Source organism: Podospora pseudocomata, chromosome 5 (assembly GCF_035222375.1).
Source record: "Podospora pseudocomata strain CBS 415.72m chromosome 5, whole genome shotgun sequence".
Lineage (NCBI taxonomy): Eukaryota > Fungi > Ascomycota > Sordariomycetes > Sordariales > Podosporaceae > Podospora > Podospora pseudocomata.
This window is the reverse complement of record NC_085889.1, coordinates 3,517,746-3,540,692: the sequence shown is the minus strand read 5'-3', so window position 1 is coordinate 3,540,692 and position 22,947 is coordinate 3,517,746. Positions and strand designations below refer to the sequence as shown.

The following is a 22,947-nucleotide window of genomic DNA, read 5'->3' as shown; positions in this document are numbered from 1 at the left end:
GAGGTAAAAAAGGGGCTGCGTGGGGTCAGTCAAAATACAGTTGCCTGGGTTGCAAAGACATCCCTCCGATTAGAAGAGCACTTTCAGTCAGGATAAATCGCTCGCAGCGGTTTAGAGTGAAAAAGGCCAAATCACGACACCTCACCTTTGAGCATTTCTGAGCATAAGAAGACCAAAAAACATGCTTCGACACCATTTTAAAGGAAACAGAACGATATTAAAGAGGAATAAAAAGTCAAAAACATACAACACCAGGGATTCCCCAGTGGTCACCCACCTGAGTACTGGTCTGGCGGTCAATTGCTTAACTAGGGGAGAGCGGACGGGATCCCGTGTATTCAACTGCCTATGGTCGTATGTAATATACATGCTTACTTTTACAGCTTATTAAGGAAGTGTTGTGAGAAAATCACCATGGTCAACAACTCCCCAACAAAGCAGGCGACGACTGCTGTTGTTTCTCAACGGCATGTACTTGCGATGATCTAATTGGACAGATCGCTTTGGTTACACAACAAGGCATCCAACGGTCTTGGCATAACAAAGACTGCTTCAACAACATGTTCGATGTTCGAGTTGGCTGAAGTATTGTGCGAGGTGGAAAATTGATGGATAGTTCGAGTGCAGAGATGGAGGGTCGGCCCAAGGTTGCTCGCTATGCGGTAAGAAATGCTCTGATGAGAGATGGACTCGGGCTGGCATAACTGACAACATCAAGTGCGAGAGCTGTAAGAAGAGGAAGACAAAGTCAGCATCTCTCTAGGCTAGAAGCACAGAGATGGAAGCTAACAGTGACAGATGCACCCGCGAACTTCCCAAATGCGCCGCTTGCAAGCCATGGCCTGGACCATGCAACTATACCAGGCAGTTTCCCGACCCGGTGGCAGCTCCGGTGGCAGCTCCGTCGTCAGCAACCCTGGAACCAGCAAACATCTTTGTTAGCTCTTCTCTCCCTGACCGGCTTGACCGAATCGAGGCCACGCTGCAGACTCTCACAGCCGCCGTGACAAAACTGCTCGCTGTCACCGAGGCCAAGAGCTCCCAAGAGTCAAAGCCCGAGTCAAACCCGGCAGCAAAACGACCAGACGAAACAGACAGATCAACGCGCTCAAAAACAACATGCACCATCACGCCCCCCGCCATCTCCTCCCTCGACGAAGCCAACGCACATTTGGGAAACATCATCCCCAGCCACGACGACCACGACGATCACAACGACCACAACCTCGCCCTCCAAAACCTCACCGACCTATCCAACACCCTCACCTCCTTCCGCCTCGACATGTCCCTCGACCTCGGCCCCCACGACAACAGACAATACATCATCCCCTCCCTCGAAACCGGCAACCTCATCATCTCCAGTATGATCCCCCCCCATTTACCCCCTTTTTCTGATCCCCCCCCCACTGACGCCAACAGAATTCACCCCCCTAACCCTCTTCGCCTCCCCCTTCTTCACCCCCCCCTCCCCCCGCCTCCTCTCGACCATCATCTTCTCCCCCAGCACCGTGGCCCCCGGCTGGATAATCTACGCAAATTACTTCCTCCTCTCCTCCCCCATAACCGCCACCCTCTTCCCCTCCTCCGTCCCCCACTGGCGTCACAACGTCCGCCTAGCCCTCCAAAACGCGTCTTTATACCTCCACCCCAGCAAGGTAAACATCGCAGCCTTCACCATGCTCAGCTTTCACGGGGAAGATTTCGCGGCGAGCCCAAACGTAAGCTGGATGCTCTGCAGTCACCTATGCCGTATGGCGCAAGCCTTAAGACTATGGGAGGGAGGGGGGACAGAGGAAGGGGAAGGGGAAGAGGAAAAACAGAGGGGTTTGGCCCTGTTTTGGGCGATTTACAACATGGAAAAGTGTTGTGCTTTGACGTTCGGACGGTCGCAGGTTGGGTTGTGGGAGGGGGTGGATGTCGAGCGGGTGGAGATGCCGAGGGGGGAGTGGTTTGGGGGTTTCAGGCCGCACTTGACGGATCAGAGGAGGGCTAAGGGGGTTGAGGGGGTGGATGCCGAGTTTGGGGGGTATATCTTTCTGAGGAATGTCGAGCTGGCCAAGCTGAGCGGGAGGGTGTTGGAGTATTTGGGGAAGGGAGAGGGGACAGAAGAGGAGAGGGAGGTCTTGAAGGGGAGGTTGGCGGAGTGGTTCAGGGAGACGGATGAGACGTTTCGGAGGGGGGTGGAGAGGGAACGACAAGGGGGGGTGCCGGGAGCGGGGGTTGATGTGAAGAGGGAGAAGGTGATGAGGTTGTATGAGTTCACGGTCAAGTTTCGGTATCTGCATGTGCTGATTATTCTGACAAAGGACTCGCCGGGGGACCGGGGGTTGAGGGTGGAGAGCGCGAGGCAGGCGATTGGGATTTTGCCCATGACGATTTCGGGGTGGGATCCGGTTTACAACGGGGTTATATGGTGCGTATTTGTCTTTCAACAGGGTCGGGATCCAAGCTGACAGAGACAAGGCATCTCCTCTACTACCCGTTCACCCCCTTCTTCGTGGTATTCGGGCACATCGTCACCAACCCCAGAGCGGAAACAGTGCCTTCCGACCTCAGATTGCTTGAGACGGTGGTGGAGTACATCATTGCTCTGCAGCCGCTGCTCACTCTCCTCAGAGATTTGACGGCCAAGCTGCAAAAAACGGCCGAGATATTCCTGAGGCTGGCGAGAAGGCACGTGGCCGAAACAACTGGAAGTATGCCGTTCAGTTCTGCATTGCAGGAGGATGTCACTCACCCGACGGACTTCTCCCAGCCGCAGCACCAACCGGACCTCTCGCAGCACCCCCCTGAGATGGTGATGCCTGACCAGCAAGACTTCTTCTCACTAGAGGGTGTTGATATCGACAGGTTCCTCAGTTGGGTGCCCCAGCCCATGGGATTTCCAGGAGATATCGACTTTGGTGTTGGTGATGGGACGGCGGGAGAGGAGGAGGAGGAGGAGGAGGAGGAGGAGGAGGAGGAGCAGCAGCAGCAGCAGCAGCAGCAGCAGAATAGGGGTGTCAAGAGGCCGTTGGAGGCGACGTTTGACTGGTTTTCGTGGGAGAATTATTATGCTGATGCTACCCAGTAGGAGGAGGACAAAGAGCCGGCCCGGATCTCGGAACCATTCCAGCGCGCCGTGGAATGGTCTGTCAGTCTTGATGATCTCTTAATGCTCGGTCATTGCTCCCAGCGAAGAACAGTAGAAAATCTCAAATAATTTATACACAAAATACCTTTCCAATGCATAACCCTCGCAGTGCTACCCCAAAATAACCCCCGCGCCAACCCGACAGCCCCGGATCCGCCCACAGTGTAAGCCACATTACCCCAAAGCGGCCAACTCCACCGCAATCAGCCCAATCAACGGCCTCCAGCCAAGCCAAGGTGGACTGCTTTCTTCACAGCCTTCTGGGGACTGACAAGAGAGCTTGACGCGCCTGATGATGAGGTGACCGACATCTGCAACCCCTCAGCCGTTGGGCTCGAGAGGGGAAAAAGGCTCAGGCTAGTAGGCAGAGGACGACGACGCGCTTTCGGAAGGAGGGGCTGAGCTGTTTAATTGGAGAAGAGCAAAAGAAAGACGTGCAGCAGCTGTCGGTCGAGGGACGTGGTGGGGTGGTGAGTGATGTTAAAGAAGATGGCGGGCGGATTGAGGGCTGAGCAGAAGCTGAGGAAGCCTCTCGGGTGTGCGTGAGTCGCTTCGTCTTTTTGGGTTCTCTTTTTATTTTCTTCTTCTTCTTCTTCTTCTTCTTCTTCTCTTTCTTGATGAATATATTGGATGAAGCTTTTTGGTTGCGAATTATTGGGAGAATTGTGCGAAACCAAACGTCGGAACCCGACGACGACACGACATAAGCCTGATAGCCAACAAACATACGACCACGGGCAAAACACAGCAGCAGCAGCAACATCAGCCTGATACTTGGTTGGACTTTTCTGTCTCTGTTCCCCCCACCATCTCGCGGCTGGGATTTTGAGAGGGTTTTTTATTTATGAATTGGAATGGGATAACAAGACTTTGGAGAACTTGAGAGCTTTGTCGAATATCATTGCTTTGGATATTGTCGTCGCGTAGCTGTAAAAAAAGGCAAAAATGGTCAACAAACTCGACCTCGAAGCCTTCCACCACGACCGCTCCCGGTGGCGCCGCTCACTCCTTTTCCCCTCCTGGCTCCTCCAGATCCTCATCCTCCTCTGCCTCATGGGTGTGTTCGCCTACCGACTCGCAGAAACGTTCGAGCATTACTCGGCCGAGAAAAAGAACGGTTCCATTCCCATGGTAGAAGTAGTGTATGTCTGCCCCCCTCCCGCCCATTACCATCTAACATTTTGCTCGCAACGCGTAGATGGGAAGCAACAAACATCCTCTTCAACCTCCTCTCCCTCCTCCTCACAATCCACGAACTGGCGCGCTTCATCACCTCCCGCCTCACCCCCTTCCTCCTCCTCTCCACCAACCTCGTCAAACTTGTGCTCTCGCTTGCCGTGTTGGGTCTCGATGTTGTAGCCCATTTGCGACAGCTAGATGGGCATTACCCCACCATCGGGCTCAGTCTTGACTGTGGTCTTCTTGCTGCTTCGTTGTCTTCGTTTGCGTACGCGGTCCTCAAGCACAGGGAGTCGAGAAAATACGAACAATATCACCTCACTGACGAGGTTAAGCGTGCGGAACCGGGGATTTTTATGGCTGGAGCCGCGGGGGGGGGGAGGATCACAGGGATTGTCAAGCCTTATGACCGGGATAGTGCTAGTTACAGGTATGATTACGCCAGGACGGTGGAGAGTGAGGATCGTCGTGTCAGTTGGGGGGAGGGGGGCAAGGAGGAAGTGGGACACATCATGTGAATCCCAGACCGGTCACCTCAGTTCTGAACAACACGGCTCGGTGGCGTCAGGCAGGACGGGTGTCACAGTCAGAGAGATCTCGCCCAGTGGGACCGGGTTGAAGAGGGAGATTGACAGGGCGCCGAGCGGGGAGCTTGGTTGGGCTGCTGGCGGGCAGGTAGGGAGTGGTGTCAGTCCGAGCAGCAGCATGACCGGGCGAAGTGGCAGCGTGGTGCGCAACGCGGGGGTGGTGCACATGACTGTGCCGGAGATTCATGTTTCTAGGCAGCAGAGTTGGAGGATGGAGGTGATTGCTGAGGAGGGGGAGGATGCAGGGAGGACGAGGGAGGGGGGATAAGGATGGGTTGTTGAGGTGATGCTGGCAGGAGGTTTGTTTTGGATACCAGGAGTTTTGTCGATGATTTTTTGGTTCACGGAGCAAGGAGTTCAGGTTAGGATATAATGAAGTGATGTCCCCGCCAAAAAAAAAGGCCAAGAGAAAAATGTGTTTTATTTTCCTCCAAAACATCCACCCCAAAAAGCAAGCAAGCCAAAAAAATAAATCTGCCCAGAGAGGTTCCTGTTATCCGGCGCTGAAGGATAGAGATGTTGTAGCTGTTCCCCCCTCCTATCCCCTTCCTTTCCGACAAAGTTCCGTTTCCCATTGTTTTCCCCCAATCAAAGAGTCGTAAAGTAGAGCCGTTCATTATATGTGCTGTGCTGGGCCGTCATGTTTGGTGTTTGGCAGGCCCACAATGTGCTGTTACTGTGTGCTTGTGGAAGCTTCTTAGAGCTTGCGGCGGGCCTGGTCAACTCTGGTGGCGTCAAACGGAACGACGTTGCCAGAGGCATCGGTCATGGCCGGGGCCGAGACGTCGGCGGTGACAATGTTTTGACGCTTGACCGGGGCTAGATAAAAGTCGGTCAGTGTGTCTGCCTGTAGATTTTTGCCACCACCCCTCCTGACTCTTAACTCACCATTCATGTTGACGGTGGGGTAGGCAAAGGCAACAGTGGCCAGAGCAAGGACGGCAGCGATGAACTTCATGTTGACTGGTTTTTGTTGAGTATGTTGATGTCGAGAGAGACGAAAGGAAGTAAGATAATGTCGACCGGCGACGAGCAGATAAAAATATGCAGACTTGAAGAAGAAGAAGAAGACGGAAAATAAAACACGGCCAAAAGATTGAACAAGCTAGCGGGATGGAGAGAGGAAAGGGGCAAGACACGGGATCGGGGAGGGGAGCAACGGCATTGATATTTGTATTTTCTTTGGTGGCAGATCAGGATCCACGATGGTTGATGGACGAACCGTGTGTTTCAGAAGGGGGCAAGCGGTACGCAAGGAGATCTGTGAACAGATCTCCCCCCTAATCAGCATGCGCCACACCCGCGAATCCAAACACGTACATACTTGAGACGAGGGCTTCATGGCAAACACGGGGTAAGTAAGCCCGGGGTTGCTCTTTGGGATGTGCTGCTGGGGATGCGAGTATCAAGTCAACAGAAGACACCGCATCTCCCAAGACATCTAGAAGCGCCGGTCCAGGCGCTGAATCTAGACCTTCTTGGAAGGGCCGGTTGTTAGCGTCTCGTTGTCAAGCCGTTAAGCTTGTTGCGAATGGCACGAAACAAAGCGACGTAGAAAAGGGAGCTAAGGGGAATGAAGCTTTTCTGATCCAGGGGTTGAAACAGGCAGTGTGTCCGCTTCGGGGGGTTGCATTGGCAAAAGGGACGCCGAAGCTGGGAAGAGCTGCCGGAAGACGGCGAGCCGGGCTTGGGACGTTCCAGATGGCGGAGTGGGCTTCCGTGTCTGTGAACCACAGCATCGCACAGCTTTGCCAGAGCTCCCTGCCCTGTGCGTGCACCGGTGCTCAGCAAAATGACAAGCACCTGCAAGATGATGGAAAACTGGCAGTCGTGGTGTTTCCAAGAGACAGCGGGTGGACAGGTGTCGGAGCTTTCCCCTTGTTTCAAGACTTGGCGCTGCTGTTATCAACCCCCTCAACATCAGAAGCTGAGAGGCCAGTCGAGGGCCATTGTTTGTGGTCGCCTCGGGAAATGAGGTAGGTGATGGGCTCTTGTTGGACCCGACTGTAGAGACACAAAGGGTCTTGTGATGAGGCAGGACATAAACAGGACATAAAGGCGACAGCTGCCGATTGCAGGTACTCAAACACAAGCAAAAGAGCATTTCCAACCACATCCTGACGACGCATGGCCAAATGCATGACGGGGGTGCGTCAGAGAGTGTGGAGTCTGCCAGAAGACCCGCTGGTGGACATCAAGGTTCTCCCTTCGTCATTTGCGCTCAAACAACCAGAAGTTCCTAGATTCATCCCAAACTTTCCCAGGTCAACAGATCACGACCGGCAGCTGGCCAACTTCAGCGCGCGCGTGGGAACACTGGACCGAGTCGTCCCGAGAAACAAAATTCCATGGGTGGGGCCAGCGGCTACGAGTACCGCCCCTGTCACGGCAGTGTGTGTCTCCCAGCCGTTGAACTGCAACGCCCCCCCCCCTCTCTGGTCTAGTCTCTATCCACCACTCCCCGGATCGATTGCCCCCTCCATTCCCCCACCTCTCCTGGAAACCGTCCGGATGTGCCACCGCCTTCGCCAGCAGCTTTCTTGATTTTGGGTTCTGACGGCGGGCTGGAAACTTGTATGTTTCCTCTTTTTTTTTTCTTTTTTTTCGTCGTCAGTTTCTAACCGCCGCCAGAAATACCCAAAAAACAAACAAAAAACGAACAAACAAGAAACAAACAAACAAAAACCAAACAAAAAAAAACAACAAATAAAAACAACAACAACAACAACAACAACAACAACAAAGCAATAACCCCCCAAAATGGCATCAGTCGAACACTGCCTCTACTGCTTCGAAACCCTAGCCGCCGAGCTCCAAGGCCGCAAGCCCATGACCCTCGACCAAATCAAGAAATCATGGGCCGAATACATTTCCTCAACAACACCAGCAGCAGCAACAACAACAACATCCGAGGCAAGCAGCAGCAGCAGCGAAGCAGCAGTTAAACAATCCCCCGCCCTCCGCCGGCTGGCAGCCTCATCTTCCTCGTCCACGTCCTCCTCCTCCTCGAGCTCCCTCTCCCTAACCTCCTCAACCCCAGCAACATCCCTCTCCTCCTCCCCTGCGCCCCCAGAAGGAGAAGAGGTCGCTTCCAGCAGCCCCCTCTTCATAACCTGGAACACGAACCACCCCCGCCACGGGTACATCCTCCGCGGCTGCATCGGCACATTCGAACCCCAACCCCTCGCCACAGGGCTCTCCTCTTACGCGCTGATTTCGGCCCTGCAGGACAGCAGGTTCCATCCGATTTCGCTGTCGGAGCTGCCAAAGCTGCAGGTTGCTGTTACCTTGCTCACGGACTTTGAGGATGCAAAGGACAAAATGGATTGGGAACTGGGGAAGCACGGGATCAGGATCAGTTTTTATGAGCGGGGGAGACGGTACGGGGCTACGTATTTGCCCGACGTGGCTACCGAGCAGGGGTGGACAAAGGAGGAGACGTTGGTCAGCTTGATGAGGAAGGCCGGGTGGTCGGGGAGGGGGGAGGGGTGGGAGGGGGTGGATTTGAAGGTTGTGAGGTATCAGGGGCGGAAGGAGAAGTTGGAGTATGAGGGTTACAAGGAGTGGAGGGATTGGGTTGAGGAGCAGCAGGGGAGGGAATAGATGGCCAGATGGGGAATAGACGAGTTTGGGGGGGATGATGATACAAGTGATATACCTACGGCGGGGTTATGATGTGACATGCATGGGATTTGGCGCTGGGAAATGGGTTTAGGTTTGGGATTTGGGAAGGTTAGGGGTGACACGGGGTTTTGGGGGGATGATGTTTGCGCGGTGGGGGGCTTGTAAGTCCTCAGACAACACACAGCATTCGTCAGCTTTGCTACTGCAGTTGTGGTCATTCTCTCGGCTGCTTTTTCTCGCGAAATAGACGGATGATCACAGTCCAAGTCTGCTCAACTTTTGTTTTGTTCCATCATGAAGAATCCCAACTGTCTGGTCTGGTCGCCATACCTGTTACTCTCTTGGATACCGGTCCACATGAAGCAAAATCCCGCCCTTCCAACCAGAAGCAACCACAGATTAAATATCCATCTTGTCCACTCTTTGCTTTTCACACACCCACCTCCTCCCCACCTTTTTCAATCCCCAGCTCTGGTGTCCGCTTCTCTCTCGACAAAGCGTGCCACCACTTTGGTGTCTTGATATCCATACAACAGCCAAGATTGGCAAACACACCTGAGTTGACCCGCTCGTCCATCACGGTTTGGCTTGGCGGGAGATCTGGGGGGATCATGTTTGAGGTCCATCTGATCTCGTGAAAGCCGTGCCGTGAACTTACTGTCTTCCAATCCGTGTGCCTACTATTTTCTTCATGGTCTGTAAGCAAGAACCCTTCATTCAACCTGGCTTGTGAGGTCTTGGCCATCGGTTGTATCTCGAATCTTCGTCTTACGTCTACAAGACACCCCTTCGACACTCCCAGACCAGCTGCCATCTATGCATCAACATGGAAGTGTAGTTCATTTCCCCACAAGACGCCCACACGCGCCAATCCGACAATGATCATCATCGCATCTTGTATCCATGATTTAAAGTCGATGGTATCAACCCGTTTCTCGTCACACACATGCCTCCCGCGGACCTTTGTGATCAAGAGTTCCTCCCGAAGGCCATCAAGGAGATGTCTTTGCTATTACTGTCGAGAACTGACGTTTCTTCTCCCGGCTCCATTCGCATGATTGTGCCTCTTTCGTGCTCAACACTGCGTCGTCGCCATGTTTCTGTCTCCACTCTCTCTCGAGCCGCTGCTGTTCCCAGTTGTAGTTTTTCCCCCCCAGCATTGATCACAGTAGGAAGTGAAACTGTAGCCGGAAATACCCTTCCGGTCTCGGGCAAATGCTGCGTCTTGGTGAGCAGTAGGGTTAACTTTGCAAATCTCGCAATAGGGTTGCCGGTTGTCCTCCATGCAACTAGAGCAGCGGCAAGGGCTGTTGAAGTCACAGGCACTGCTGTGGGAGACGCTGTAGTGAAGCGGCCGGAGAAAAGTGGCGGAAAAGAGAGTGTTTGCTGTTGTTCTGCCCAGTATGCCAGGTCTGCTACTTCTGCTTTGTCAGCATCTTCTCGTCGTCCCCTACACATAGACATTCACTTACGCGGCAGCCAAGCGGCTGATTTTCGGGACGATGTGCGCTCGCAGTGATGGTCGGAAGCTTGGACGTCTCACCAGAGGCCATCCAACCCTGGTGAGCCCTACTGGGAATTGTTGAAGCCATCATCCACTGACGTGGCAGAGGACAGACAATGCGAGTCGATTTGAGATCAAGGCTTGCTGGGTCAGGAAGGGCTGAAGGTCGTGGTGTTGGGAGGAGAAATGTTGGGTGATGAAAGTCGCAAGAGATGGGAAGTCGAGGAGTCGATATTGTGAAAGGTAAACAAGTGGCACCTACTTACCTGCAAAAGAGGTACCGATTTGGTGAGTGGGTAACGAACAATGAGGGGTAGCTTTACGGCTCCCCCTCAAGCATGCTTCCGTTTGCTCCATGATTGTTTGCAGCTATCTGCCACCCTGTTTCCCAATACATCGAATCCGCTATGGTTCCTCTTGCAAGGTATCTATCTACCAGGCCCTCAAATAGACCTGTCAAGCACATCCATCTACCCCTTATCTTTCCTCTACATACCACACCCATCTACCCCTCGCCTGATCGCGCATCCCACCCTCTACTGAGGCACCACCTCCCTCCCCACCGCCTCCAACCCCTTCACCAACCCCTCCACCGTCCCCCTCAACGTCTGAGCATTGACCACCACCCTAAAGAAGCTCCCCCTGCTCTCCTCGCTCACATCCGGCGCGTAATCAACCATGTACCCCCTCCTCACCAGCCTCTCCACCATCCCCCTCGTGACCTCCGTGTTCCCCTCCCCCGTCTCCCTCAACCTCCCCCCAGGCGCATAATAAAAACAAACCTGCAAGCACGGCGGCGGGTTCTCACTAACCAGCACAAAGTTCCCGCTCCGTTCCAGCAACCCGGCAAAATACGCCGCCAGCTCGAAAGCAGCCTCGATCTGCCTCCCAAACCCCTCCGCCCCGTAGTAAATCCACGCCAGCGCCAGCTTGAGCGAATCAGCCCTCCTCCCGCACTGGAGCGTCAAATCCGCCAAGTCCCACACGTCAGACGGAGCCGAACTGTGAAAGAGGTACCCCGCCGGAAGGGTGTTTGCTTTGTGGAAAACCGACATGTCCGGCCCCAGCAGAAACGAGCACGTGACCGGACAGCTGAGCATCTTGTGCGGGTTCACAGTCAGGGAATCGGCAAGGTGACTGCCGGCAAGCTTGTGCTTGTGAGCGGCGGAAAAGATGGCCGGGCCGCCCCACGAGGCGTCGATGTGCATCCAGAGGTTGAACTCCTTGCAGACGGCCGAGATTTCCTCAAAGGGGTCGTAGCTCCCCAAGACGGTGGTGCCGGCGGTGGCGTTGACGTAAAAGGGGGTGAGGCCTTGGTCGAGGGACTTTTGGACGAGGCGGCGGAGTTCGGAGGGGATCATCCTGCCGCTGGCGTCGACGGGGACGGTCCAGACTGAGGAGGAGCCGAAGCCGCAGGTTACGGCGGCTTTTTCAACCGAGTAGTGACCGTGGGAGGAGGTGAATAAGACAAAGGGGCCGTTGGAGGCGGCGGAGTTGCCGTTGAGTTTGGATTCGGGGTAGAGGGTGTTGCGGGCGATGACTATGGAGGTGAGGTTGGAGGAGGAGCCGCCTTGGCAGGTTACGCCGCCGGCGCGGGGACCGTTGAAACCGAAGAGGGAGGCGAAGGTTTTGGCGGTGTGCTTTTCTATTACTGCCAGGGCTGGGGAGACTTGGTAGACGTGGACCTGGGAGGGAGGGGGGGGGGTTAGGAATGGATGGATGATGGGTGAGATGAGGGGAGACAACTTACATTTGTGTTGAGGACGGCGAGGACGAGCTCGGAGATGACGCCGACCTGTGTAACCGAGTTAGATGACTGACGAACGAAAGTTTTAGAGCAGCAACATACGGGGTTGGTGCTGGCATACAGCTTGTCCATGAACCCCTGGTCCCAGGTGTTGACGCTGTGCTTGAGGACATCTTGGATCGTCTGTAAGAGACCCTCCTCGCCACGGCCTACTCGAGGGAGAGACAAGGCCAATTCCTTGACCAGCTCTTCCGGTCTCTTGGACTCGACTAGGGCATTGCGGACGACACCGTTCCTGTTTGGGAGCAGTTCCCCGGCAGCCCTGGATGGCACAGCATCATCGGCGGCCTGAATGAAGGGGATGATTAAGGATTTCACAGCATCAACGAGCTGCACAGCACAAGCACATGATTAGCTTTTGCAATCGACACATTTACATTGTAGATGGACAACTCACATGTTCCACCTCGGATGCCCTGTTGAGGGTCTGCTTCTTGACCCCGTTGGTTCCGTTCATCTTTGTTTTGTTGGGTGGTTCGATATCAAAGTACAGGGTTGGGGTTCAGTCAGACAAGTCAAAGTAAGGTATCGAAAATATAGAGTGAGAGAGAGATTTTGATTTTTTTGTAGTCATCAGGGAAGAGCCTGCTGCGGGTGCATACGCCGAGGTCCACCCACCCGCATTCCACGTTCTTTCATCCCGCAGGCCATGCTGGAGCGGTCCCGGCACGGCGGCGTGTGTACGTAAGGTAGCCGAGGATCCGGGATTCGGAGACAACGGGGGGTTCCTGGGTCAGCATCGGCTCAACAGCCGAACTGTCGCAAAGATGACCTCATCGCTGGCCATATTTTGGGGCGGGGGGAGATGATTGCTGTGTTGGTGGTGAAATTGTCCGGAAAAGGAGGGGAGAAATGTTTCTTGCTATAGGCCGGGAAGGTCCAATTAAGGCCCGAAGCATCGGCGCGCACGCGTTTATGCGTTTAGGGGCCGTTGGATGGTGATGTTCTGAACCATCTTTCTTGGAAGAAAGGGAACGCCGATATCTAGCGTTGGAATCAATGGGGAATTTCCAATCGAATTTTCAAGGCTGAAAGCCCCTCATTTGGAGATGGACGCCGCCGTCAAGAAGTCGAAGAGAGTGGGGTGAAAGTGGATTCAGGAACGGTCGCGACAGGGGCCTTAGATGATTGGCTGCGTTCCTGATGGACCATCACTCAGCGATTCTCTTTCCTATTTCTCAGGCCATACAAAAATCTAGACTTACCTATCTTTTCCCAATCCTTTCTGCAAGACGGGGCACACTGTCACACTGGCGCACGAGCACCTTGTCCAGGGGACCCCGAGAAAAATCCTGCGCGCACCTTGTAACGTGTTATCAAGCACGGGCCAATTTTGATTGACGGGATCTTGGGAACTGGAAAAAGAAAAAAGAAAGTTTGAAGAAAAAAAAAGAACAACAAGGAGAAAGAAAAAGAATGAAAAAAAAGGGAAAAAAAAAGAGGAAAAAATAAAAATAAAAATAAAAATAAAAATAAAAAAAGAAACATCACCACCCTCGCTTCTCGTTCTCGTCCCGGTTTTTCTCTCTCCCACTCCCCTCCTCGATACCCGATGCGGCGGATACACTTCAGTACATGTCTCACCACTCTCTCTGTTCCTCCCTTGCCAACGGTGTTCATCCATCCATCACCTTCTGCGCGTGACGTCGCGTCCGGGCCAAACTGGTTGCTTGTCTGCTTGGTTGGCATAAAGTTAGCTAGCTACCCCACCAGCTTTGCTCTACGCGGTAGTTGTCCCTTTTTACTCCACGCGCCCCCGACATTTGACGACAGGGGAGTCAACGACTTTTGTTAAATTGCCTATGCTCGGGCACTCCGTCTAGACCAGGATCGACTTTATTATCAAGACCTCCTCCGCCCCATCCGCACCAGCAAAACCACCTTTTGCGCATTTTCCAAATTCCCATATTCTCAAGAAGAACCGCTGGCGACGCCCCTATCCTACTCAAGGCCAGCCACCACCACACCCACCATCGACACCACACATAGCTAGCTAGCTTACACTTGAAAGCCAACGACAACCACCGACAGCCGCAACCAAAACCACAATCACGACCACAAACAAACAGCAACAAAAAGAGAAAGAAAGAATGCGCTCCCCCCACATGAACCACACCCCCACCACCTCCCTCACCTTACCACCAAACAACCACCACCTGTCGTCTCCAACAACAGCAACAACTACAACAACCACCTCCCCCCGAAATGACCCCCCCATCCCCATCTCGATAACCATCTGCGGCGACGGCGGCTGCGGCAAATCCTCCATCACCCTCCGCCTCGTCCGCTCGGGCCAGCCAGGCAGCTGGACAGACGACTACGACCCCACAATCGAAGACTCGTACTCCATCACCCGCCGCATCGACGGCGTCACCTACCACCTCTCCCTGACCGACACGGCAGGGCAGGAAGAATACCGGGGCATGTGGGCCTCTTCCAACCTCTCCTCCGACGCCTTCCTCCTCGTCTACGACATCACCAGTCTTGACTCGCTGCACGCGCTAGAGTACTTTAACGATCTGATCGATATGGAAGCGGAAACAAGAATGGACAACGCTGCGAGGGCGAGGAAGGCGGGGGTGGTGGATTTGGGGGGGTTGGGTGGGGAAGGGAATAAGATGGTGCCGCCGGTGAAGATTGTGGCGGGGAACAAGTGCGATTTGAAGGAGGGGAGGAGGGTGGCGGCGCAGGTTGGGCTGGAGTGGGCTAGGGGGAGGGGGTGCGGGTTTATGGAGACTAGTGCGAGGTTGGAGGTTAACATTGAGGAGACGTTTGAGTTGATTGTTAGGAGGGTGGTGGAGGGGAGGAGGTTGGCCGAGATGGAGGCGGACGAGTTACTTGGTGGTGGTGGGAGGGGGAATGAGATGGGGAATAATAAGAGGGGGATGACAAAGCCGTTGACGCCGTTGCCGGATCGGGGGGGGGAGGAGGAAGGGGGGGAGAAGGAGTTGGGGAAGAGGGGGGTGAATAATATTGAGGGGGATTGGGAGACCAGGGTTTTGGAAGAGGTTGAGGTGTTGGTGATTTTTTTTTATATTTTTTTTTTGATTTTTTATTTTTTTTATATTTTTTTTTGATTTTTTATTTTTCTTATTTTTTTTTTTATTTTTTTTTGGGGTGTTGTTTTTTGTTATGGGATTGTTTTGATTAGGATGGGGATTGTGGTGTTGGTGGTGTTGGGGTGCATGCGGTTGGATGGGGGGCGGAGGGTTGTTCATTTTGACCAAAAGGAGGGCTGGTTAAGACGGAGGGGAGAGTGTACGAAAGTATTATATATATGGCTGGGCTGGCTGTCCAGGAGACGGCATCTCGGAAGGGGGAGAGGGGTTTTTATATTTTTATCGATCTACAGATACCTACTTGCGCGTTGGAGTTTTCATTTTCGTCGTTTGGCACATGGACACCACACACACATCGGGAGGCCGGGGGGGGCGTTTGTTTGGATCATTTTTTTGGCTGTTGGAGATGGTGGATTGGCACGTCTGTCTGTCTTTTTTTTTTTCTTTTTCTTTTTGTTTTTTTGGTCTAAACCCCCATGTCTTAACACACATTAGCTGTATATAATTTATTGAGACAAACCCTCGACGGGTAAGAGTCATCGTCATCGTCATCATCTACCTAGCCATAACACATGACCAATGCAGCATTTATGGCAGCTTTCGACCCTTTTTTTTTTTTTTTTTTTTTTTGTTTGTTTGTTTTGTTTTTGGTCGACAAGAAACCTCCGCATCGGTTAAGAGCCTCTCCGATCCCGCAGTGAAGCGGAAACAGTCGGGGGGGGGTGGTGTCACAGCCGCAGGCGAGGTCTTGACAAGAAAGCAGCAAAGTGGGGAAGAGTTGTATTGTATGTCATTGACTTGCATTTTTTTGGCTTTCTTGTGAGCGGTTTTCCAGTCAGCAATGGGAATTTATTTGTGTCTGATTGACCAATTCTAAAGCCGAGAAGTGTGCCAGTGGCCGTGGGTATCCGCTGATTGCCATGTTTTCTTATCAATTGATGGTCTAGATCTTTGCGGTACCGTGGTTGAGGTTTGGGGATCAATCAATGGCTTGGAAAGGAGGGGTTATTGAGAGGGGGGATGACTGATTGATAGATGGAGGGTGGTGGTGAATACGATTTGAGTTGGCCCTCGTCATTGGACTGTCATGAGGAAGGGGGGGCGGGGGGGAGTGGTCATCTTGGGACTTGGGGGGGAGGGCCACTCCACCTTCTTGAGTGGTTTGAGCATGTTCACTGGTTGGAGACTGCAGGGCGATGCTCAACTCGAAACTTTGAACCCCTCTTGGTGGTGGTGGTAGTGAGGGGTTCGGACTATCTCGTGGGGGTTTGGATGAGTCGTGTGGAGAGGGCACTAGGGAACCTTCTTTTCGAACGGACTTTGGTCGGGGGAGTTTGCAAGTGGGAGGTTTGGGGAGGTGGATGGGTATAAAGGGAGGGTTCTTCTCTGGGGGCGGTTGAGGTTTCTTTTTTCTTCTCTCTTCTGCAAAGCGACTGTCGACAGACTACTTCAGACATCCAACAAATACCAGTTCAACTTCTCTCGTAAATATCACTCCCTGTTTTTGACCTGTTGTGGTAAGGTGGTTGTTGGTTGGATGTACTAATACATGCCTAGGTCAAACACAAATCGGTACATATCATGCCTCTTTCTCACAGGAGAAGAAGCAATGGGTCACTTTGCGCTGGTGGTGGTGGTGTTGTGTGAACCACTCTCATGATCAAGACTTGTCAGACATTATGTCATCAGGTAATTATCTGAACGCATGAGCCGGTGCCCCTTTCTCTTCTCATCATCTTCTGGATCATGACGAGGGAGAGGTGGCTGAGATCATACGGCCTCGGAACTTGATCTGGATAATACCAGCGAAAGGATCATGCTTCTCGCTCCTCCCCTTTGTTTTTCGAGGATGAGCCCCCCCCTAACATCCCTAGATAACATACAACCCATCAAAATGGCCCCCTCCGCCGTCACCCCTCCCCAGAAGCCCGCCGTCCTGGCCACCCACCCTCTGAAGTCGGTCAACCTCGACAACAAGACCGACGTCACGCCCACCCCGGCCATCAAGGATGACCTCGCCGCCCTCTTCAACAACTGGGACTCGTTCACCTTCGCCCCCATCCGCGAGTCCACCGTCTCCCGCGCCATGACCCGCCGCTACTTCAACGACCTGGACACCTACACCGAATCCGACATCACCATCGTCGGCGCCGGCTCGGCCGGTCTCTCGTGCGCCTACGTCCTCGGCACCCTCCGCCCCGACCTCAAGATCTCCATCCTCGAAGCCGGCGTCGCTCCCGGCGGCGGTGCCTGGCTCGGCGGCCAGCTCTTCTCCGCCATGGTCATGCGCAAGCCTGCCCACCTTTTCCTCGAGCAGGTCGGTGTTCCGTTCGAGGACGAGGGTGACTATGTTGTCGTCAAGCACGCCGCGCTCTTCACCAGCACCATCATGAGCAAGGTCCTTCAGATGCCCAACGTCAAGCTGTTCAACGCGACGACGGTGGAGGATTTGATCACAAGGCAGGACGAGGAGACTGGGGAGGTGAGGATCGCGGGTGTGGTGACCAACTGGACGCTGGTGAGCATGCATCACGATGATCAGTCCTGCATGGACCCCAACACGATCAACACCAACGTTGTCGTTTCCATGACTGGTCACGACGGGCCGTTTGGCGCTTTTAGCGTCAAGAGACTGGTCAGCATGAAGCAGATCGAGGAGCTGGGCGGGATGAGGGGGTTGGATATGGGCAAGGCTGAGGATGCGATTGTGAAGAGGACGAGGGAGATTGTGCCTGGGTTGGTGGTTGGTGGTATGGAGCTGAGTGAGGTTGATGGGGCCAACAGGATGGGTGCGTCTTCTTTTTCCTCTTGACTTTGTAGAAACACGAACAATTTGTGGCTAACATGAGATGACAGGCCCTACCTTTGGTGCCATGGTCCTCTCTGGTCTCAAGGCTGCCGAGGAGACCCTCAGAGTCTTTGACCAGCGCAAGGCCCAGAACGATGCCGAGCTCTAAGATGCTCACATGACGACCTTGAGCAGACAAACATGGACATGCTCGGTGGGAACACATATACACACGGCAGGCTGAAGGGGAGGTGCCACGTTCCTTGAGATTTAGTTTTGGCTTTGTGACCTACCTACCTACCTACCTACCTTGGTCGCCCACAGACAGATTGTGTGTGCTACACGTACATGAAATGGGTATCACTTTATGATCAGTTGCTTCATGTTGTCCCCAATGCAAGCGGTGATATCAACGTTTCAGAGCCACCAGATGATTTGCCACCCGAGATTCTACCTTGGTCATCGAATTTTTGACGAGAAGAAATATTATTACAGCTTGCTAAACAGCAACGTCCATCCACCCTAGATCACCACCACACACCATCAAAACAAAGTCCAAATATTACATGACCATGACTGCCCCCAACAGCCCAGCAAGCACACCCGTAACAGCACTGTGGCCCCTCCTTCCAACCCCAGCAGCAGTAACCACAGAGCTGGTCGACGAGGGTTTGTACGGGGCATAATCGCTCGCTGTCGGCCCATCAACAGGAACATCCGGCAGCGGGGGAGGACCGTAACCACCAGCAGGGACAGAGCTGGCGGTGGCCACCGGGCGAGGGACTGATGCCGGGGGTGGCGGACCGTAACCCTCTCCACCACCACCACCACCACCACCGATAGCAGAAGAACTGGTAGCAGCTGGGTCAGACACCACACTTCCCAGCGTCACCACCTCGGTAGCAGTCTCGACAGCAGCCGTCTCCGTCACCGTCGAACTAGCATGTGGCAAGCAGCCGTGACACTCCCCCCCAGGAGTATGCCCCGGCACGGTCCCCACCCACGTAGTCACAGTACAAGTGCTACACATCTGCGCCGTGACCGTGACCGTAGTCTTTGGGTTCGCCGGGCAGGACGTCACCGTCACGGTGAAGTTGTCGTCTGAAGCGGAGGGTGTGCCGAAGATGCAGGGGTAGCATGGTTGGGAGGGGGTTGGTGTGGCGCAGATGGAGCGGGTGAGGGTGGAGAGGTGTTCTGTTTTTGTTTCCGTCACTGTGGTTGGGTTAGTATGATGGTGAAAAAAAAAAATGAAAAAAAAAAAAAAAAAAAAGGGAGGGGAGGGAAGGGGAAGGGGAGGGTACCTGTTGAGCCGGAGGGGCAGATTTCGACTATTTCGATGATGTGGATTATTTCTATTCCGATCCAGGTGTCGCATTGTGATGTTGGGGAGGGGGAGGGGGAGTGGGAGAGGGAGTCGCAGTCTGATGTGGGAAGAGGTATGTTTGACCCGGATAGGCTGCCTGAGTTGGATGTTGTTTGTGTGCTGGTGGTGGTGCCTCCTTGGTTGGAGGTGGCGGAGGTGTCTCCGGGAGAATATGAGGTTTCTGAGCTGGAACCAGAGGGTTGGTTTGATGATGGGGCTGAGGCTGTTCCAGAGGTGGAAACGTTGCTGGACTGGGTGCTGGGTGTGGCGGATAGTGTCGATGTCGTGATTGAACCTGTTAGACTGGGGGGGTTTGATGGAGTGGAGGAGCTTGGTGAACCGGAAGAGCTTGGTGAACCCGGGGTGCCAGAGCCAGAGGCACCGCCTGTAGCCGAGTCAGATGAGGCAGGACCACCAGAGCCAGAAGTTCCGGGAGACCCAGTTGCCGACCCGGTTGCCGACCCAGTGCCGCCAGTCGAGCTCCCACTCAAAGGATCGGAAGCACCCGTCTCTGAAGACACCGCAGACGTCCCGCTTGCGGTCCCCATACCACCCCCTCCCGTGGCGGTGTTTGTCAGGCTGCCGCTTATGTAGCTCGTACTCCCCAACCCTCTGTTCGTCGAGCTCGAAGAATCAGGAGCTCCGGGCGCTGTCACGGAGCTTTCACCAACCGTCATGGTCTTGGTAGATCTTGTCTCGCTGATACCCGGTCCATTGCCAGAATCTCCTCCGCCCGAGGACGAACCAGAAGGATACACCGTTACTGTTGATCGAGATGGGCCTGAGGCACTTTCAGATGCCGAACTGGCACTTGGTCCGTTTCCAGCACCTCCGCCACCTGAAGACTGACCAGAAGGATAGACGGTAACCGTTGATCGAGATGAGCTTAAAGCAGTTGTTGGTGCAGGACTAACCCCCGGGCTATCACCATCCCCAGCGCCAGAACTCTGACCAGAGGGATAAACAGTAACCGTCGACTGTGACTTTCCCGACGCCGTCCCAGATACATCCCCACCCGAAGACGAACTTCCCGGTGCGGAGCTAAGCCCCGGTGTAGAGCTGACCCCCGGTGCAGAGCTAGCCCCCGGCCCATTCCCATCTCCCCCGCCAGAAATCTGACCACTCGGGTACACAGTCACGGTTGGCTTCCCCGAGCCAGACATTGTTCCGGAAGCAGTCATGGATGAATCCAATCCCAGTGATGAAGAACCTCCCATAGTCCCCGTCTCAGACCCACTTGCACCACCGGACCCCGACTCCTCAGAAGGCCTCACAGTCAATGTAACCTGCGGTTCGCTCCCCGTCGTCGTCGTCAGAGACCAACTCGGCTCATCAGTCCCAGGCGGATAAGACGTCGTGTCCGAAAGCGTCGGAATCTGCCCATCAGCAGGCACTCCTGGCACTTCAGCCGTAGCCGTGACCGTCACGGGGGGGGTATCAGAGCCCGAAGCTGAGGAGGAGACTTGCCCCCCACTGTCCGGACCGCCGGCTGTTACTGTTACTGTTGGGTAAGAGACAGATGATGTGCCTCCCATCGACCCTGTTGGTGTTTCCGAGGGAGGCAAAACCGTCACCGTCCCAGGTTCAGATTCAGTGGCGTTATTCGAGGCGGTGACGACAACTGTCTCTGGGGAGCCACTGGAGTCATCAGAGTTGCTCGGTGAGCTGGATGGGGCGGGTGGTGTCGAGGTGGTAAATGACGGTGACCCTGAGCCGGGATCGTTAGAGGCGGTGATGATGACCGTGCCCGGCTCCGCGTCCGTGGGGACATCCGAGCTTGGTGATGGGGGCCAGGAGGCGGTAACGATGACGGTTGGCGTATCGGGGTCACTCCTGGTGGTGTTGGACGATGCAGTGCTTGGAGTTGGGGCTTGGCTTGAGGAAGAAACCCATGGGGGTCTAGAAGGCCAGACTGTGATGGTCACGGGTGGTTTTCTGGTTTTGGTTTGCGGGGAGGAGGTGTTGGTGTAGAGCATGCTAGTGGGGAGGCTGGTGTTGGTGGGTGAACCGGTGCTCAGGGCAATGGAGCTACCATGTTTTGGTTAGCTAGTAGCCCAAGCAAAAGATGAAATACGTACCTGGTGTTGTGGAAGGTGGTGCTGCTGCTCGATATCGACGTCGATGAACTAGACGTGGTGTTTTCGCGACACAAACCAGGCGATATCATCCCAAACAGGCATTTGCAAGATGACGAGCAGAGGCTATCTGGCATCCCGTTGACGGCCTTGCCATAATCACACTCCTCGTTGTACTCTGCCTCTGTGACATTGTTGCCGCAGCCAAGTGGTGTTGCGCCGCGAGCAATGATGTACGGTGTTCCATGCGTGCCGTCTGCAAAGGTCCGCTGCCCTAGGCCAGTCGTGTTGAGCGCGATCGCCAAGGGCTCAAAAGCGCCATTCCCTTCGGTAGGGTACTCTGCAAACACCTCGTGAGCACTGCAGTTCCAGTTGCTCGCCATCTCATCGGTAAGGGACGTCATCGAATCGTCCGTGGCGACGATGTGCACCTTGTTCAGACATGTCAAGTTGCCCCGGACTTTAAAGACCCCTATCTCCGACAGAGCCTCGATGGTGGTCGGAGCTGCGTTGCTCTGGTAGTAGCATGAAAGCGAAAAGTACATGCCGGTGCCGTTCTTGCCCGTGGAAGCAAGGCTGATGGAATCCCGGATCATAGCCGACGCACCGGCGAGCTTGTACCACTTGGAATGGTAAGAGGGGTCCGTCCCGATGAGCACCATGTTGCCCGTGACGGCAGGCGACCAGACCTTCTTGGTATTGTCCAGGAACTTGATCGTGTCCAGGCTCGTGTTGCAAAGGCAGTCCGGGACAATAATAGACTTGTACTTGGCAAAGTCGGCCGTGGTCATCTTGTTCCATTCGTCTTCCGACTTGCAGGCATACGCTTTCGGACTTGTCAGTTACGGTCTCGTCCAACCGGAATAGCAACCCACGTACGCGTTAGACCGAGCTTCTTTGCCTCGTCGTACTCGGTATAGTTCAGCCCGTACATGTACGGGAAAAGAACGTTTCCCTCGGCCATCACAAGGACTGCCAAGCTGGCCAGCGCCAACAAAAGACCGTGAATGGTGCGCATGGTGGCTTCAAGGGGGTTGATTCAGGGGTAATGAGTGACAAGATCGGTGTATCCCTTGAAGGATGCGCCGTTAAACGACTGACTGAAAGGATGGACTGCGATAAGAATAAAATGAGAGTACTGAAAAAAACAAATCCAACAGTCCAGTCAAGCCCTGGAGTGGGCAACAGGTTATATTTCAACCCCATCGTCACGGCACAAATGGCTAAGATTAGACAGAGTCAAGGTAACCATTATAACTCGGGGCTTCTCGGCCAAACGAGAGGGTATCCAGACAATCAGAGCATTCTCCCCGAGACGGTCTCAAGTCCCAGGGAAAGGGTCATGTGTGTTTGTTGCCGGGAGAGAAAGAGAGAGAGAGAGAGAGAGTAGGTTAGGTAGCAAGCGACCTGATGGTGTCCTTGTAGGACAGCCGTGTGTCGGACATTACTCTGGACCCCTTTCCAGTAAACAAAACAAAGCCAGGTAGGCCTGGCAATATCAGAGACTGCTTGGTAAAGCTGATCGGCGTTGGATCCCTCTGCCTGCAGACGCAGGCACGGGTTGGCTGAGAGGGAGCTTGTTGTTTGCTGGGGAATCCCAGTCTGCAAGTGCCGGGTTCGAGGCTAAGGGTAAGGGGTGACGATGGGATGGCAGGTTGAGCTGAAGCTGCAAGCAATGAGTGAGACATGCTAATGCGGCCGTGACACTAGCTGCACCCGAAACAGCAGGGCACTTGAGGCGTCTGGGGGGGCGATCCTGTCGAAGAAGGGAGATCTCGCATCGCATCACATCGGATCGCGTCGAGCGTCGCCGCGACGACTGGAGAGA

The 22,947-nt window shown here is 54.2% G+C and overlaps 10 protein-coding genes across 10 annotated transcripts; 6 read left to right on the top strand and 4 right to left on the bottom strand.

Annotated features, from left to right (window-relative positions):
- Positions 1–588: 588 nt before the first annotated feature.
- QC762_508520 (uncharacterized protein) lies at positions 589–3,073 on the top strand (the record flags this gene model as incomplete). The annotated part of the gene is given in 5 exon segments (XM_062891265.1): positions 589–747; positions 799–1,361; positions 1,420–2,413; positions 2,464–2,983; positions 2,993–3,073. Coding segments are annotated over 4 exon segments (1,674 nt in total). The 5' UTR covers positions 589–747; positions 799–1,282.
- A 1,005-nt stretch (positions 3,074–4,078) lies between these two features.
- QC762_508510 (uncharacterized protein) lies at positions 4,079–5,167 on the top strand (the record flags this gene model as incomplete). Its single annotated transcript, XM_062891264.1, has 3 exons — positions 4,079–4,275; positions 4,332–4,812; positions 4,838–5,167. The coding sequence occupies 3 exons, from the start codon at positions 4,079–4,081 to the stop codon at positions 5,165–5,167; spliced, it is 1,008 nt and encodes a 335-aa protein (XP_062742593.1).
- A 106-nt stretch (positions 5,168–5,273) lies between these two features.
- QC762_508500 (uncharacterized protein) lies at positions 5,274–6,575 on the bottom strand. Its single transcript, XM_062891263.1, has 3 exons — positions 6,224–6,575; positions 5,788–6,172; positions 5,274–5,718 (listed from the first exon to the last, which is right to left on the bottom strand). Exons 2-3 carry the CDS (start codon positions 5,855–5,857, stop codon positions 5,597–5,599), a joined length of 192 nt encoding a protein of 63 aa, XP_062742592.1. The 5' UTR covers positions 5,858–6,172; positions 6,224–6,575; the 3' UTR covers positions 5,274–5,596.
- A 1,084-nt stretch (positions 6,576–7,659) lies between these two features.
- QC762_508490 (uncharacterized protein) lies at positions 7,660–8,502 on the top strand (the record flags this gene model as incomplete). The annotated part of the gene is made up of 1 exon (XM_062891262.1): positions 7,660–8,502. One exon carries the CDS (start codon positions 7,660–7,662, stop codon positions 8,500–8,502), a length of 843 nt encoding a protein of 280 aa, XP_062742591.1.
- A 1,337-nt stretch (positions 8,503–9,839) lies between these two features.
- On the bottom strand, positions 9,840–10,118 carry QC762_508485 (uncharacterized protein; the record flags this gene model as incomplete). The annotated part of the gene is made up of 2 exons (XM_062891261.1): positions 9,840–9,935; positions 9,996–10,118. The coding sequence occupies 2 exons, from the start codon at positions 10,116–10,118 to the stop codon at positions 9,840–9,842; spliced, it is 219 nt and encodes a 72-aa protein (XP_062742590.1).
- Positions 10,119–10,563: 445 nt separating this feature from the next.
- On the bottom strand, positions 10,564–12,981 carry GAD2 (Glutamate decarboxylase 2; the record flags this gene model as incomplete). Its single annotated transcript, XM_062891260.1, has 4 exons — positions 12,232–12,981; positions 11,877–12,164; positions 11,778–11,822; positions 10,564–11,712 (listed from the first exon to the last, which is right to left on the bottom strand). The coding sequence occupies exons 1-4, from the start codon at positions 12,289–12,291 to the stop codon at positions 10,564–10,566; spliced, it is 1,542 nt and encodes a 513-aa protein (XP_062742589.1). The 5' UTR covers positions 12,292–12,981.
- A 943-nt stretch (positions 12,982–13,924) lies between these two features.
- On the top strand, positions 13,925–14,911 carry QC762_508475 (uncharacterized protein; the record flags this gene model as incomplete). The annotated part of the gene is made up of 1 exon (XM_062891259.1): positions 13,925–14,911. One exon carries the CDS (start codon positions 13,925–13,927, stop codon positions 14,909–14,911), a length of 987 nt encoding a protein of 328 aa, XP_062742588.1.
- A 388-nt stretch (positions 14,912–15,299) lies between these two features.
- On the top strand, positions 15,300–15,840 carry QC762_0085430 (uncharacterized protein; the record flags this gene model as incomplete). The annotated part of the gene is made up of 3 exons (XM_062883987.1): positions 15,300–15,314; positions 15,573–15,678; positions 15,773–15,840. The coding sequence occupies 3 exons, from the start codon at positions 15,300–15,302 to the stop codon at positions 15,838–15,840; spliced, it is 189 nt and encodes a 62-aa protein (XP_062742587.1).
- Positions 15,841–16,709: 869 nt separating this feature from the next.
- Positions 16,710–18,177, top strand: THI4 (thiamine metabolism-related protein; the record flags this gene model as incomplete). The annotated part of the gene is given in 3 exon segments (XM_062891258.1): positions 16,710–17,682; positions 17,750–17,982; positions 17,991–18,177. Coding segments are annotated over 2 exon segments (1,074 nt in total). The 3' UTR covers positions 17,851–17,982; positions 17,991–18,177.
- Positions 18,178–18,243: 66 nt separating this feature from the next.
- QC762_508460 (uncharacterized protein) lies at positions 18,244–22,137 on the bottom strand (the record flags this gene model as incomplete). The annotated part of the gene is made up of 4 exons (XM_062891257.1): positions 18,244–18,893; positions 18,983–21,072; positions 21,123–21,953; positions 21,995–22,137. 4 exons carry the CDS (start codon positions 22,135–22,137, stop codon positions 18,244–18,246), a joined length of 3,714 nt encoding a protein of 1,237 aa, XP_062742585.1.
- Between the last annotated feature and the right edge of the window lie 810 nt (positions 22,138–22,947).

Bases quoted from the DNA above. Each gene is read 5' to 3' on its own strand.
- QC762_508500 (XM_062891263.1), bottom strand. From the start codon at position 5,857: ATGAAGTTCATCGCTGCCGTCCTTGCTCTGGCCACTGTTGCCTTTGCC. The intron at 5,719-5,787 runs GTGAGTTAAGAG...ACTTTTATCTAG, and splicing joins CCCCACCGTCAACATGAATG to CCCCGGTCAAGCGTCAAAAC.